The following is a 12,500-nucleotide window of genomic DNA, read 5'->3' as shown; positions in this document are numbered from 1 at the left end:
CGTCAGACGCTGAGCTGTAGCGGTGGTACTGGATGGCCTCTGGGGCCGTCCACAACACCACACTCTTCCCCCCATGCTGAGAGAGACAGAGAGCGAGAGATGTTCAAATCCACACTTGACATCTTGTATAAACACGCTTCATGTTAGCCGGCCTCGTCACAGCACAGTATTGTGTTAGGGTCTACTTTTAAACATCCTACTGCACTCTGCATCCCATATACTGCCTCAAAAAAGAACACTAAACAGAACATCTAATCAACCACTGTCATCCCAGAGAGAGTGAAAACAGTGAGAGAGCGAGAAAGAGAAACCACAGGGAAACCCGGATTCATTATAGAAACTATTGTAAGGCGGTCTGCACTACACACATCAGATTCAACACAAGAGGAAATACAAAGAACAAATGCAATTAAACGCAAACTTCTCCCACCGGCTTCAATGCGCTTCTATAAAATACTTAACTGTCATTTTAATGTAGGATTTTTATAGCATATTCTATAAAATAGGATTATAGTTAAGAACACATTCTTATTTTCAATGACGGCCTGGGAACAGTGGGTTAACTGCCTGTTCAGGGGCAGAACGACAGATTTGTACCTTGTCAGCTCGGGGGTTTGAACTCGCAACCTTCCAGTTACTAGTCCAACGCTCTAACCACTAGGCTACGCTGCCTACATTTTGAATGTAGGATTTTTATAGCATTTTCTATAAGATAGGATTTTTATATTTATTAGGCGTAATATATTTAATAGGAGAAAATATCAGCTAGTTCTCTCAGCAGTGTGGTCTACTAAAATCACTGAAGCTGGAGACTCATATCTCCCTCACTAACTTTAAGCACCAGCTGTCAGAGCAGCTCACAGATCATTGCACCTGTACATAGCCACTCTGTAAATAGCCCATCCAACTACCTCATCCACATACTGTTTTTAAAATAATATATATATTTTCCTCCTTTGCACCCCAGTATCTCTACTTGCACATTTATCTTCTGCACATCTATCATTCCAGTGTTTAATTGCTAAATTGTAATTATATCACCACTATGGCCTATTTATTGCCTTACCTCCTTATCTTACCTCATTTTCACACACTGTATATAGACTTGTTTTTACTGTATTATTGACTGTATGTTTGTTTTACTCCATGTGTAACTCTGTGTTGTTGTTTGTGTCAAACTGCTTTGCTTTATTCTTGGCCAGGTCGCAGTTGTAAATGAGAACTTGTTCTCAACTAGCCTACCTGGTTAAATAAAGGTTAAATAAATAAAAACATGGGTAAAGACTAAACAAGACAGTAAATCTAGTACCCATCACAGTGAGTAGTCTCACCAGTGGTGAAGATGGCCTCAGTGAGTAGTCTCACCAGTGGGTAAAGACTAAACAAGACAGTAAATCTAAATCTGAGTAGTCTCACCAGTGGTGAAGATGGCCTCACAGGTAAAGACTAAACAAGACAGTAAATCTAGTACCCATCACAGTGAGTAGTCTCACCAGTGGTGAAGATGGCCTCTACGGGTAAAGACTAAACAAGACAGTAAATCTAGTACCCATCACAGTGAGTAGTCTCACCAGTGGTGAAGATGGCCTCTACGGGTAAAGACTAAACAAGACAGTAAATCTAGTACCCATCACAGTGAGTAGTCTCACCAGTGGTGAAGATGGCCTCTACAGGTAAAGACTAAACAAGACAGTAAATCTAGTACCCATCACAGTGAGTAGTCTCACCAGTGGTGAAGATGGCCTCTACGGGTAAAGACTAAACAAGACAGTAAATCTAGTACCCATCACAGTGAGTAGTCTCACCAGTGGTGAAGATGGCCTCTACTGGTAAAGACTAAACAAGACAGTAAATCTAGTACCCATCACAGTGAGTAGTCTCACCAGTCGTGAAGATGGCCTCTATGGGTAAAGAGTAAAGACTATAGGTAGTAATATACAGTAGTAGTTTATTTTTATTGTATAATTATATTTTTATTGTATAATTAGCTATGTAATATAAGTAGTTTCACCATTGCGCTGTAGATGGCCTCCATCTTGTCCTCTTGGAGTGGTCTGAAGCCGGACACCTTGCAGCCCAGGCTGGCGTTGACCAGTACCTTGTGGGCGGCCAGGCGGCGGTGGACGAAGCCCATCTCTGTCAGGTACTTCATCCCAGAGGCCACGCCCCCCAGCATGTCCATCAACTGGAGCACAGAGAGCTGGCCCTCATGCTTCTGGAGAGGGGGAGGGAGGGAGTGGGTTAGGACCATAGAGATGCAATATAATTAGGGTTGTTTTCCCAAAGTTCCAATTATTTCCAGAAATTCTGGTCCCAAGTTTCTGGATGTCCTGTTTTTCCCCTCCTTATTCCGGGAATTTCTGGAAAACCTTGGAATTTTGGGAAAGTTCCCAGAATTTGGCAACCCTAAATATAACACTGATATATTTAATTGTGTGGTTTGGACAGTGTATCTCAAATAGTGGGTTGGGACCAACAATATCAGGCCCATATGAAATTGTAACATTTCAGTGCAATGGAGAACAAACTCAGTTATAAAGGATTGAATAACATGATGTCTTTTACTGTTAGTCATATGGCTTATAAACCCAATGATACACCATATGCCTAGGGATTTACTTCATACCAACATCTTATGTAACGTTTGGAAACTAGACCAGGAGTCATGGTGAGGTAAACACTGTTTTCTAAGAGCACAAAAAAGACACACACACTTACCCTGAGGAAGGAGTCCAGGGACCCATTGGACATGCTCTCCAACACAATCATCATGGTGTTACCTGCGCACACACACACACACACACACACACACACACACACACACACACACACACACACATCAGTGTAGTCCAGTTGGCTCAGGGGCAGCAGTGGTTATGTACCGCCATCCTTCACCCTTTTGACCAGGTCTCTCTTGAAAAAGAAATGTTTCCTCAATGAGGAAAAAAACCCTGCATAAATAAAGGTTAAGAAACTGATCTGGAGGAGCAGAATGACCTGTGTGCTGCTATCACAGTCACACCAACTTTAATAACCACACACACTTCTCACACTCGCTGAGCACAGGTGGCCAAGGTGTATCAAACTAGTAAAGAGAGAGAAGACAGAAACACGAGAGCGGGGAAGAGAGACGACAAACGAGAGTGGGAAAGAAGACAGAAACACGAGAGTGGGAAAGAAGACAGAAACACGAGAGTGGGAAAGAAGACAGAAACACGAGAGTGGGAAAGAAGACAGAAACACGAGAGTGGGAAAGAAGACAGAAACACGAGAAGGGGAGAGAGAGAGAGAGAGAAGACAGAAACACGAGGGGGAAAGAAGACCGAAACACGAGAAGGGGAGAGAGAGAGAGAGAAGACAGAAACACGAGGGGGAAAGAAGACAGAAACACGAGAGTGGGAAAGAAGACAGAAACACGAGAGAGAGAGAGAAGACAGAAACACGAGGGGGAAAGAAGACAGAAACACGAGAAGGGGAGAGAGAGAGAGAAGACAGAAACACGAGAGGGAAAGAAGACAGAAACACGAGAGGGAAAGAAGACAGAAACACGAGAGGGAAAGAAGACAGAAACACGAGAGGGAAAGAAGACAGAAACACGAGAGGGAAAGAAGACAGAAACACGAGAGGGGGAAAGAGAGCGAGAGAGAGAAGACAGAAACACGAGAAGGGGAGAGAGAGTGAGAGAAGACAGAAACACGAGAGAGTGAGAGAAGACAGAAACACGAGAGTGGGAAAGAAGACAGAAACACGAGAGTGGGAAAGAAGACAGAAACACGAGAGTGGGAAAGAAGACAGAAACACGAGAGTGGGAAAGAAGACAGAAACACGAGAGTGGGAAAGAAGACAGAAACACGAGAGTGGGAAAGAAGACAGAAACACGAGAGCGAAAGAAGACAGAAACACGAAAGTGGGAGAGAGTGAGAGAGAGAAGACAGAAACACGAGGGGGAAAGAAGACAGAAACACGAGAGGGAAAGAAGACAGAAACACGAGAGGGGGAAAGAAGACAGAAACACGAGAGGGGGAAAGAGAGCGAGAGAGAGAAGACAGAAACACGAGAGGGGGAAAGAGAGCGAGAGAGAGAAGACAGAAACACGAGGGGGAAAGAAGACAGAAACACGAGAGTGGGAGAGAGAAGACAGAAACACGAGAAGGGGAGAGAGAGTGAGAGAAGACAGAAACACGAGAGGGGGAAAGAGAGCGAGAGAGAGAAGACAGAAACACGAGAGGGGGAAAGAGAGCGAGAGAGAGAAGACAGAAACACGAAAGGGGGAGAGACAGTGAGAGAAGACAGAAACACGAAAGGGGGAGAGACAGTGAGAGAAGACAGAAACAACACAATCATCATGGTGTTACCTGCGCACACACACACACACACACACACACACACATCAGTGTAGTCCAGTTGGCTCAGGGGCAGCAGTGGTTATGTACCGCCATCCTTCACCCTTTTGACCAGGTCTCTCTTGAAAAAGAAATGTTTCCTCAATGAGGAAAAAAACCCTGCATAAATAAAGGTTAAGAAACTGATCTGGAGGAGCAGAATGACCTGTGTGCTGCTATCACAGACACACACTTCTCACACTCGCTGAGCACAGGTGGCCAAGGTGTATCAAACTAGTAAAGAGAGAAGACAGAAACACGAAAGGGGAAGAGAGACGACAAACGAGAGTGGGAAAGAAGACAGAAACACGAGAGTGGGAAAGAAGACAGAAACAGAGAGTGGGAAAGAAGACAGAAACACGAGAGGGGAAAGAAGACAGAAACACGAGAGTGGGAGAGAAGACAGAAACACGAGAAGGGGAGAGAGAGAGAGAGAAGACAGAAACACGAGGGGGAAAGAAGGGGAGAGAGAGAGTGAGAGAAGACAGAAACACGAGGGGGAAAGAAGACAGAAACAGAGAGTGGGAAAGAAGACAGAAACAGAGAGAGAGAGAGAAGACAGAAACACGAGGGGGAAAGAAGACAGAAACACGAGAAGGGGAGAGAGAGAGAGAAGACAGAAACACGAGAGGGAAAGAAGACAGAAACACGAGAGGGAAAGAAGACAGAAACACGAGAGGGAAAGAAGACAGAAACACGAGAGGGAAAGAAGACAGAAACACGAGAGGGAAAGAAGACAGAAACACGAGAGGGAAAGAAGACAGAAACACGAGAGGGGGAAAGAGGTGAGAGAGAAGACAGAAACAGAAAGGGGAGAGAAGTGAGAGAAGACAGAAACACGAGAGAGTGAGAGAAGACAGAAACACGAGAGTGGGAAAGAAGACAGAAACACGAGAGTGGGAAAGAAGACAGAAACAGAGAGTGGGAAAGAAGACAGAAACAGAAGTGGGAAAGAAGACAGAAACACGAGAGTGGGAAAGAAGACAGAAACAGAGAGTGGGAAAGAAGACAGAAACACGAGAGTGGGAAAGAAGACAGAAACAAAGTGGGAAAGAAGACAGAAACACGAGAGTGGGAAAGAAGACAGAAACACGAGAGTGGGAAAGAAGACAGAAACAAAGTGGGAAAGAAGACAGAAAGAAGTGGGGAGACAGAAACAGTGGTCAGAAGACAGAAAAGAAAGTGGGAGAGAGTGAGAGGAGAAGACAGAAACACGAGGGGGAAAGAAGTCAGAAACACGAGAGAAAGAAGACAGAAACAGAGAGGGGGAAAGAGAGCGAGAGAGAGAAGACAGAAACAGAAAGGGAGAGAAGAGGAGCGAGAGTCAGAGAAGAGGGGGAAAGAGAGCGAGAGAGAGAAGACAGAAACACGAGGGGGAGAAGACAGAAACACGAGAGTGGGAGAGAGAAGACAGAAACACGAGAAGGGGAGAAGAGGAGAGAAGACAGAAACACGAGAGGGGGAAAGAGAGCGAGAGAGAGAAGACAGAAACAGGAGAAGGGGAAAGAGAGCGAGAGAGTCAGAGAAAGAAAGGGGAGAGAAGGGAGAAGACAGAAACACGAAAGGGGGAGAGACAGTGAGAGAAGACAGAAACACGAGAGGGGGAGAGAGAGAAGACAGAAACACGAGAGGGGGAGAGAGAGAAAGAGAGAGAGAACAGAAACACGAGAAAAAACAAGCTTTTATTGAGTGGTGGAATAAGGAGGGTGAGATGGTGAGCGAGTAGTCAGGAGAAAGAAAGGGAGAGAAGGGGAGCGAGTAGTCAGGAGAAAGAAAGGGAGAGAAGGGGAGCGAGTAGTCAGGAGAAAGAAAGGGAGAGAAGGGGAGCGAGTAGTCAGGAGAAAGAAAGGGAGAGAAGGGGAGCGAGTAGTCAGGAGAAAGAAAGGGAGAGAAGGGGAGCGAGTGGTCAGGAGAAAGAAAGGGAGAGAAGGGGAGCGAGTGGTCAGGAGAAAGGGAGAGAAGGGGAGCGAGTGGTCAGGAGAAAGGGAGAGAAGGGGAGCGAGTGGTCAGGAGAAAGGGAGAGAAGGGGAGCGAGTAGTCAGGAGAAAGAAAGGGAGAGAAGGGGAGCGAGTAGTCAGGAGAAAGAAAGGGAGAGAAGGGGAGCGAGTAGTCAGGAGAAAGAAAGGGAGAGAAGGGGAGCGAGTAGTCAGGAGAAAGAAAGGGAGAGAAGGGGAGCGAGTAGTCAGGAGAAAGAAAGGGAGAGAAGGGGAGCGAGTAGTCAGGAGAAAGAAAGAGAGAGAATGGGAGCGAGGAGTCAGGAGAAAGAAAGGGAGAGAAGGGGAGCGAGGAGTCAGGAGAAAGAAAGGGAGAGAAGGGGAGCGAGTGGTCAGGAGAAAGAAAGGGAGAGAAGGGGAGCGAGTGGTCAGGAGAAAGAAAGGGAGAGAAGGGGAGCGAGTGGTCAGGAGAAAGAAAGGGAGAGAAGGGGAGCGAGTGGTCAGGAGAAAGGGAGAGAAGGGGAGCGAGTAGTCAGGATAAAGGGAGGAAGCTGTGACTCCGCTAGTAACCAGGTGGTGTGTGCGTCAGACAGAGATGAGCATAGTAACATGGAAACTGAGGTCTTACACACACAGCCCCCTTGATGGCCGTGGCTGGGATTTAAGTGCCTCATAAATGGACACTATCAGTCCCCCTCAATCAAAGACAGACAGACTGGAGGAGAGGAAGGCAGGACTACACTATTACACGGCACCATCATTCTGTTTGATCACATCATCTGTCTATGTTAGTATGCAAGACTAACATACAGAACTACTGCTTCACACTCCCCATCTAACTAACCTATCACTACCGCACCACACACACTGGCACACTATCGCCCCTCAATGAGTACGCTATGACATTTTCTATCCCGCTTCACTACAAGACACTCTACCTCTTCTACCAGATTAATTATCCTGCTGATCCACCCCCCCCAACATACTACGCTACCGAGCACCCTACATGTCCCACCCCTCCCCTGGTGCCCCCTGCTGGACGCTTAGCTAGCAGCACGTCTCAGTCTCTCTAATGACCTTCCCTGCAGCGCTGCAGACCTCAGATGGAGAGAGAAAGGAGGGAGGAGAGGAGGGAGGAGGCAGGAGAGAGGAGAGGGGGTGGGGGCTGACAGGTGGGCTGTGGGGGTGGAAGGGGTTGAATGGCGGGCTAGCGGGGGGTAAGCAATGCAATGCAGGTGATTTGCAATCTGAGGGTGGTGTGTGTGTGTGTGTGTGTGTGTGTGTGTGTGTGTGTGTGTGTGTGTGTGTGTGTGTGTGTGTGTGTGTGTGTGTGTGTGTGTGTGTGTGTGTGGGGGGTGTGTGTATATGTGTGAGTTTAATCGAGTGTGTGCACGCCCGCGTGAGGCGGCAGGGGTGTGCGCGAAAGTGCGTTTCAGAATCCCGCTGTGTCTCTAGCACCAATTACCGTATCCAGCACATCTGCTGCAGACTGTGTGTTCAGCCAGGCAGGCACTGCTCCCATCCAATCCCATCCCTCCCTACCCTGGTTCTTCCTCACCTGACTCACACGCACCTTGCCCTTCTACAGTAGCCCTCTGAAACGCTCTAAACCTCTCCTCGCCTACCTTTCTCCGTCAACATTATACTTCATCCTCTCGCTTTCCCTCCCTCCCTTCCCTTGCTGGACCTCAACTGCTGTCTGTGTCACGTAGTTAATCGTATGGGGTTTGTGCGTTGAGTTTTGTGGTGGAGGAGATCTTTTTAGTTTGTCAGACAGGCACCCCCTTATTAAAGCATAGTAAATAGGAGCTAGGTGTACGGCACAGTCGGAAAGTATTCAGACCCCTTGACCCCATTGTCCCCCCCCCCCCATCAATCCACACACAATACCACATAATGACAATGTAAAAATATTTGTACATTTATCAGTACTTTGTTGAAGCACCTTTGGCAGCGATTACAGCCTCGAGTCTTGTTGGGTGACACTACAAGCTTGGCACACCTGTATTTGGGGAATTTCTCCCATTTTTCTCTGCAGATCCTCTCAAGCTCCGTCAGGTTGGATGGGGAGCATCTCTGCACAGCTATTTTCGGGTCTCTCCAGAGATGTTTGATCGGATTCAAGTCTGGGCTCTGGCTGGGCCACTCAAGGGACATTCAGAGATTTGTCCCAAAGCCACTCCTGCGTTGTCTTGGCTGTGTGCTTAGGGTCGTTGTCCTGTTGGAAGGTGAACCTTCACCCCACAGCATGATGCTGCCACCACCATACTTCACCGTAGGGATGGTGCCAGGTTTTCGCCAGACGTGACACTTGGCATTCAGGCCAAAGAGTTCAATCTTGGTTTCATCAGACCAGAGAATATTGTTTCTCATGGTCTGCGAGTCCTTTAGGTGCTTTTTGGCAAACTCCAAGTGGGCTGTCATGAGCCTTTTACTGAGGAGTGGCTTCTGTCTGGACACTCTACTCTAGGAAGAGTCTTGGTGGTTCTAAACTTCTTTGACTTAAGAAGGATGGAGGACACTGTGTTCTAGGAGACCTTCAATGCTGCAGACATGTTTTGGTACCCTTCCCCAGATCTGTGCCTCGATACAATCTTGTCTCGGGGCTCTACAGACAATTCCTTCGACCTCATAGCTTGGTCTTTGCTCTGATATGCACTGCCAACTGTGGGACCTGATATAGACAGGTGTGTACCTTTCCAAATCATGTCCAATCAATTGAATTTACCACAGGTGGACTCCAATCAAGTTGTAGAAACATCTCAAGGATTAACAACGGAAACAGGATGCACCTGAGCTCAATTTTGAGTCTCATAGCAAAGGGCCCAAATACTAATGTTAATAAGATATTTCATTTTTTTTTTTTTTTTAATACATTCTAAAAACCTGTTTTCGAAATGTCAATCAATTTTAGAATAAGGCTGTAACGTGACAAAATGTGGAAAAGGGGAAGGGGTCTGAATACTTTCCAAATGCACTGTAAGTGCGTAGGGGCTAGAGGTTCATTTGTGATTTAGGTAACTAGCTCACCGTTGGTGATGACCCCCTCCAGACGGACAATGTTGGAGTGGTCAAACTGTCCCAGTATCCCTGCCTCGCTGAGGAAGGAGCGCCTCTGTTTCTCTGAGCAGCCGGCCCTCAGTGCCTTGATGGCCACCGGAAGCTCCCGCTTACTGGGCAGCTTGAGACAGCCACGACACACCTCCCCAAAATCACCTGCAGGTGGAGACACAGAGAGAGGGTCAGATAGTGGACTACAGTAATGGTGTACCAGAGAGAGTTGGGGGTGAGTGAGAGAGAGAGAGAGAGAGAGAGAGAGAGAGAGAGAGAGAGAGAGAGAGAGAGAGAGAGAGAGAGAGAGAGAGCGGAGGAGAGAGAGGAGAGAGAGAGCGGAGGAGCGAGAGCGAGAGAGAGCGGAGGAGCGAGAGAGAGCGGAGGAGCGAGAGAGAGAGCGGAGGAGCGAGAGAGAGAGCGGAGGAGCGAGAGAGAGCGGAGGAGCGAGAGAGAGAGCGGAGGAGCGAGAGAGAGAGAGAGAGCGGAGGAGCGAGAGAGAGAGAGAGAGCGGAGGAGCGAGAGAGAGAGAGCGGAGGAGCGAGAGAGAGAGAGAGAGCGGAGGAGCGAGAGAGAGAGAGAGCGGAGGAGCGAAAGAGAGAGAGAGAGCGGAGGAGCGAGAGCGAGAGAAAGCGGAGGAGCGAGAGCGAGAGAAGAGCGGAGGGAGATAGAGCGAGAGAGAAGAGCGAGAAGAGAGAGCGGAGGAGCGAGAGAGAGCGGAGGAGCGAGAGAAAAGCGAAGAGAGAGCGAGAGCGAAGAGGAGCGGAGGAGCGAGAGAGAAAGCGAGAGGAGCGAAGGAGCGAGAGCGAGATAGAGAGCGGAGGAGCGGAAGAGCGGAGGAGCGAGAGCGAGAGAGAGCGAGAGCGAGATAGCGGAGAGCGAGAGAGAGAGCGGAGAGCGAAGAGAAGAGCGGAGGAGCGAGAGAAGCGGAAGAGCGAAGAGAAAGCGGGAAGAGCGAGAGAGAGAGCGGAGGAGCGAGAGCGAAGAGAGAGCGGAGAGCGAAGAGCGGAGGAGCGAGAGAGAGCGGAGGAAAGCGAGAGAGAGCGGAGGAGCGAGAGAAGCGGAGGAGCGAGAGAGAGCGAGAGAGAGAGCGGAGGAGCGAGAGAGAGAGCGGAGGAGCGAGAGAGAAGCGGAGGAGCGAGAGAGAGAGAGAGCGGAGGAGCGAGAAGAGAGCGGAGGAGCGAGAGAAAGCGGAGGAGCGAGAGAGAGCGGAGGAGCGAAAGAGAGAGAGAGAGCGGAGGAGCGAGAGAGAGAGCCGGAGGAGCGAGAGAGAGAGCGGAGGAGCGAGAGAGAGCGGAGGAGAGAGAGCGGAGGAGAGAGAGAAAGAAAGAGCGGGGGGAGAGACAGAAAAGGAGACAAAGACAGGGCAAACAGGGAGGAGTGAAAATTGGCAAAGAAAAAGACAGAAGCACAAAGAAAGAGAATATGAGAGTATATGAAAGCCAAATCACTGTCTCAGTACCTGTGTGCACGATTCTCTCTATTTTGATGCTGGAGTTGTCGAGCTCTTTGGCAAAGGCGAGGACAGCCTGCACCAGGTCCTCACACGTCTCTGGGTCTATGTAGGTCCTCCGGGTCGGGATCTTAACTGTGGGACACAGACGGTCATATAATATTACGACCTGCACAATCTACCGCAACACCACAGAATCACAAATCCGCATTCGACACTACTAAGGCACGTGAAATAGATCACGACATGAGTGGGAATCCGTAGCGTACTCTTTCACTTGACAACTACCGTACGGGTGGTGGTTTAACCTGTGGGTGGTGTTTTAACCTGTGGGTGGTGTTTTAACCTGTGGTTTAAGCTGTGGGTGGGGTTTTAACCTGTGGGTGGGCTTTTAACCTGTGGGTGGTGTTTTAACCTGTGGGTGGTGTTTTAACCTGTGGGTGATGTTTTAACCTGTGGGTGGTGTTTTAACCTGTGGGTGGGGTTTTAACATTTGAATACGTTGTTTGTCTTGTCGCCCTTTTCTCAGCCATTGAACTGTTTGGGGGAAAAAAAGAAAGGAAAGGAAAAAAGGGAATCAACCACATCACTAACTGAATGTCTTACTTGTGCATCGCACATTTCCCTGAGACACAGTAGTTCGGCTTAAAGGGTTCCTGTCTTAGACTTCAGAACCGTTGAAGAAATAACTAATCATCTTCACTAGAAACTAGGGTCGGGAATAATTGTCAGGAAATGCTGAGGTAAAAGCCTTTGAGTGTGTCACTTTGTTAGGAGAGTTTATTTCACAAAAAGCAACCTAAAAACTCTACCTGCATCAAAGGAGGTGATATTTGGTCCCTATCCCACACGTATCTGTGAACTCACACTAAATGTCTGTCCTGTGAACGCACACTAAATGTCTGTCCTGTGAACGCACACTAAATGTCTGTCCTGTGAACTCACACTAAATGTCTGTCCTGTGAACTCACACTAAATGTCTGTCCTGTGAACGCACACTAAATGTCTGTCCTGTGAACGCACACTAAATGTCTGTCCTGTGAACGCACACTAAATGTCTGTCCTGTGAACGCACACTAAATGTCTGTTCTGTGAACTCACACTAAATGTCTGTCCTGTGAACTCACACTAAATGTCTGTCCTGTGAACTCACACTAAATGTCTGTCCTGTGAACTCACACTAAATGTCTGTCCTGTGAACTCACACTAAATGTCTGTCCTGTGAACTCACACTAAATGTCTGTCCTGTGAACTCACACTAAATGTCTGTCCTGTGAACTCACACTAAATGTCTGTCCTGTGAACTCACACTAAATGTCTGTCCTGTGAACTCACACTAAATGTCTGTTCTGTGAACTCGCACTAAATGTCTGTTCTGTGAACTCGCACTAAATGTCTGTTCTGTGAACTCGCACTAAATGTCTGTTCTGTGAACTCGCACTAAATGTCTGTTCTGTGAACTCGCACTAAATGTCTGTTCTGTGAACTCGCACTAAATGTCTGTTCTGTGAACTCGCACTAAATGTCTGTTCTGTGAACTCGCACTAAATGTCTGTTCTGTGAACTCGCACTAAATGTCTGTTCTGTGAACTCACACTAAATGTCTGTTCTGTGAACTCACACTAAATGTCTGTTCTGTGAACTCACACTAAATGTCTGTTCTGTGAACTCACACTAAAT

The 12,500-nt window shown here is 47.9% G+C and overlaps 1 protein-coding gene across 1 annotated transcript in view; it reads right to left on the bottom strand.

The window, feature by feature from the left end:
- Positions 1-12,500, bottom strand: part of LOC115128306 (ephrin type-A receptor 7-like) — a 213,325-nt gene that overhangs the window by 10,616 nt on the left and 190,209 nt on the right. The window contains exons 10-14 of the mRNA XM_029658034.2: positions 10,830-10,955; positions 9,347-9,532; positions 2,719-2,780; positions 2,012-2,215; positions 1-76 (exon numbers count right to left, since the gene is read on the bottom strand). The exon at positions 1-76 is cut by the window's left edge and continues 77 nt beyond it. Coding sequence (XP_029513894.1) covers positions 1-76; positions 2,012-2,215; positions 2,719-2,780; positions 9,347-9,532; positions 10,830-10,955 — 654 coding nt within the window. The remainder of the gene's footprint in view (positions 77-2,011; positions 2,216-2,718; positions 2,781-9,346; positions 9,533-10,829; positions 10,956-12,500) is intronic.

This window comes from Oncorhynchus nerka, linkage group LG4, assembly GCF_034236695.1.
Source record: "Oncorhynchus nerka isolate Pitt River linkage group LG4, Oner_Uvic_2.0, whole genome shotgun sequence".
NCBI lineage: Eukaryota > Metazoa > Chordata > Actinopteri > Salmoniformes > Salmonidae > Oncorhynchus > Oncorhynchus nerka.
The sequence above is the reverse complement of the archived record's forward strand: the minus strand, read 5'-3'. Positions and strand labels throughout refer to the sequence as shown.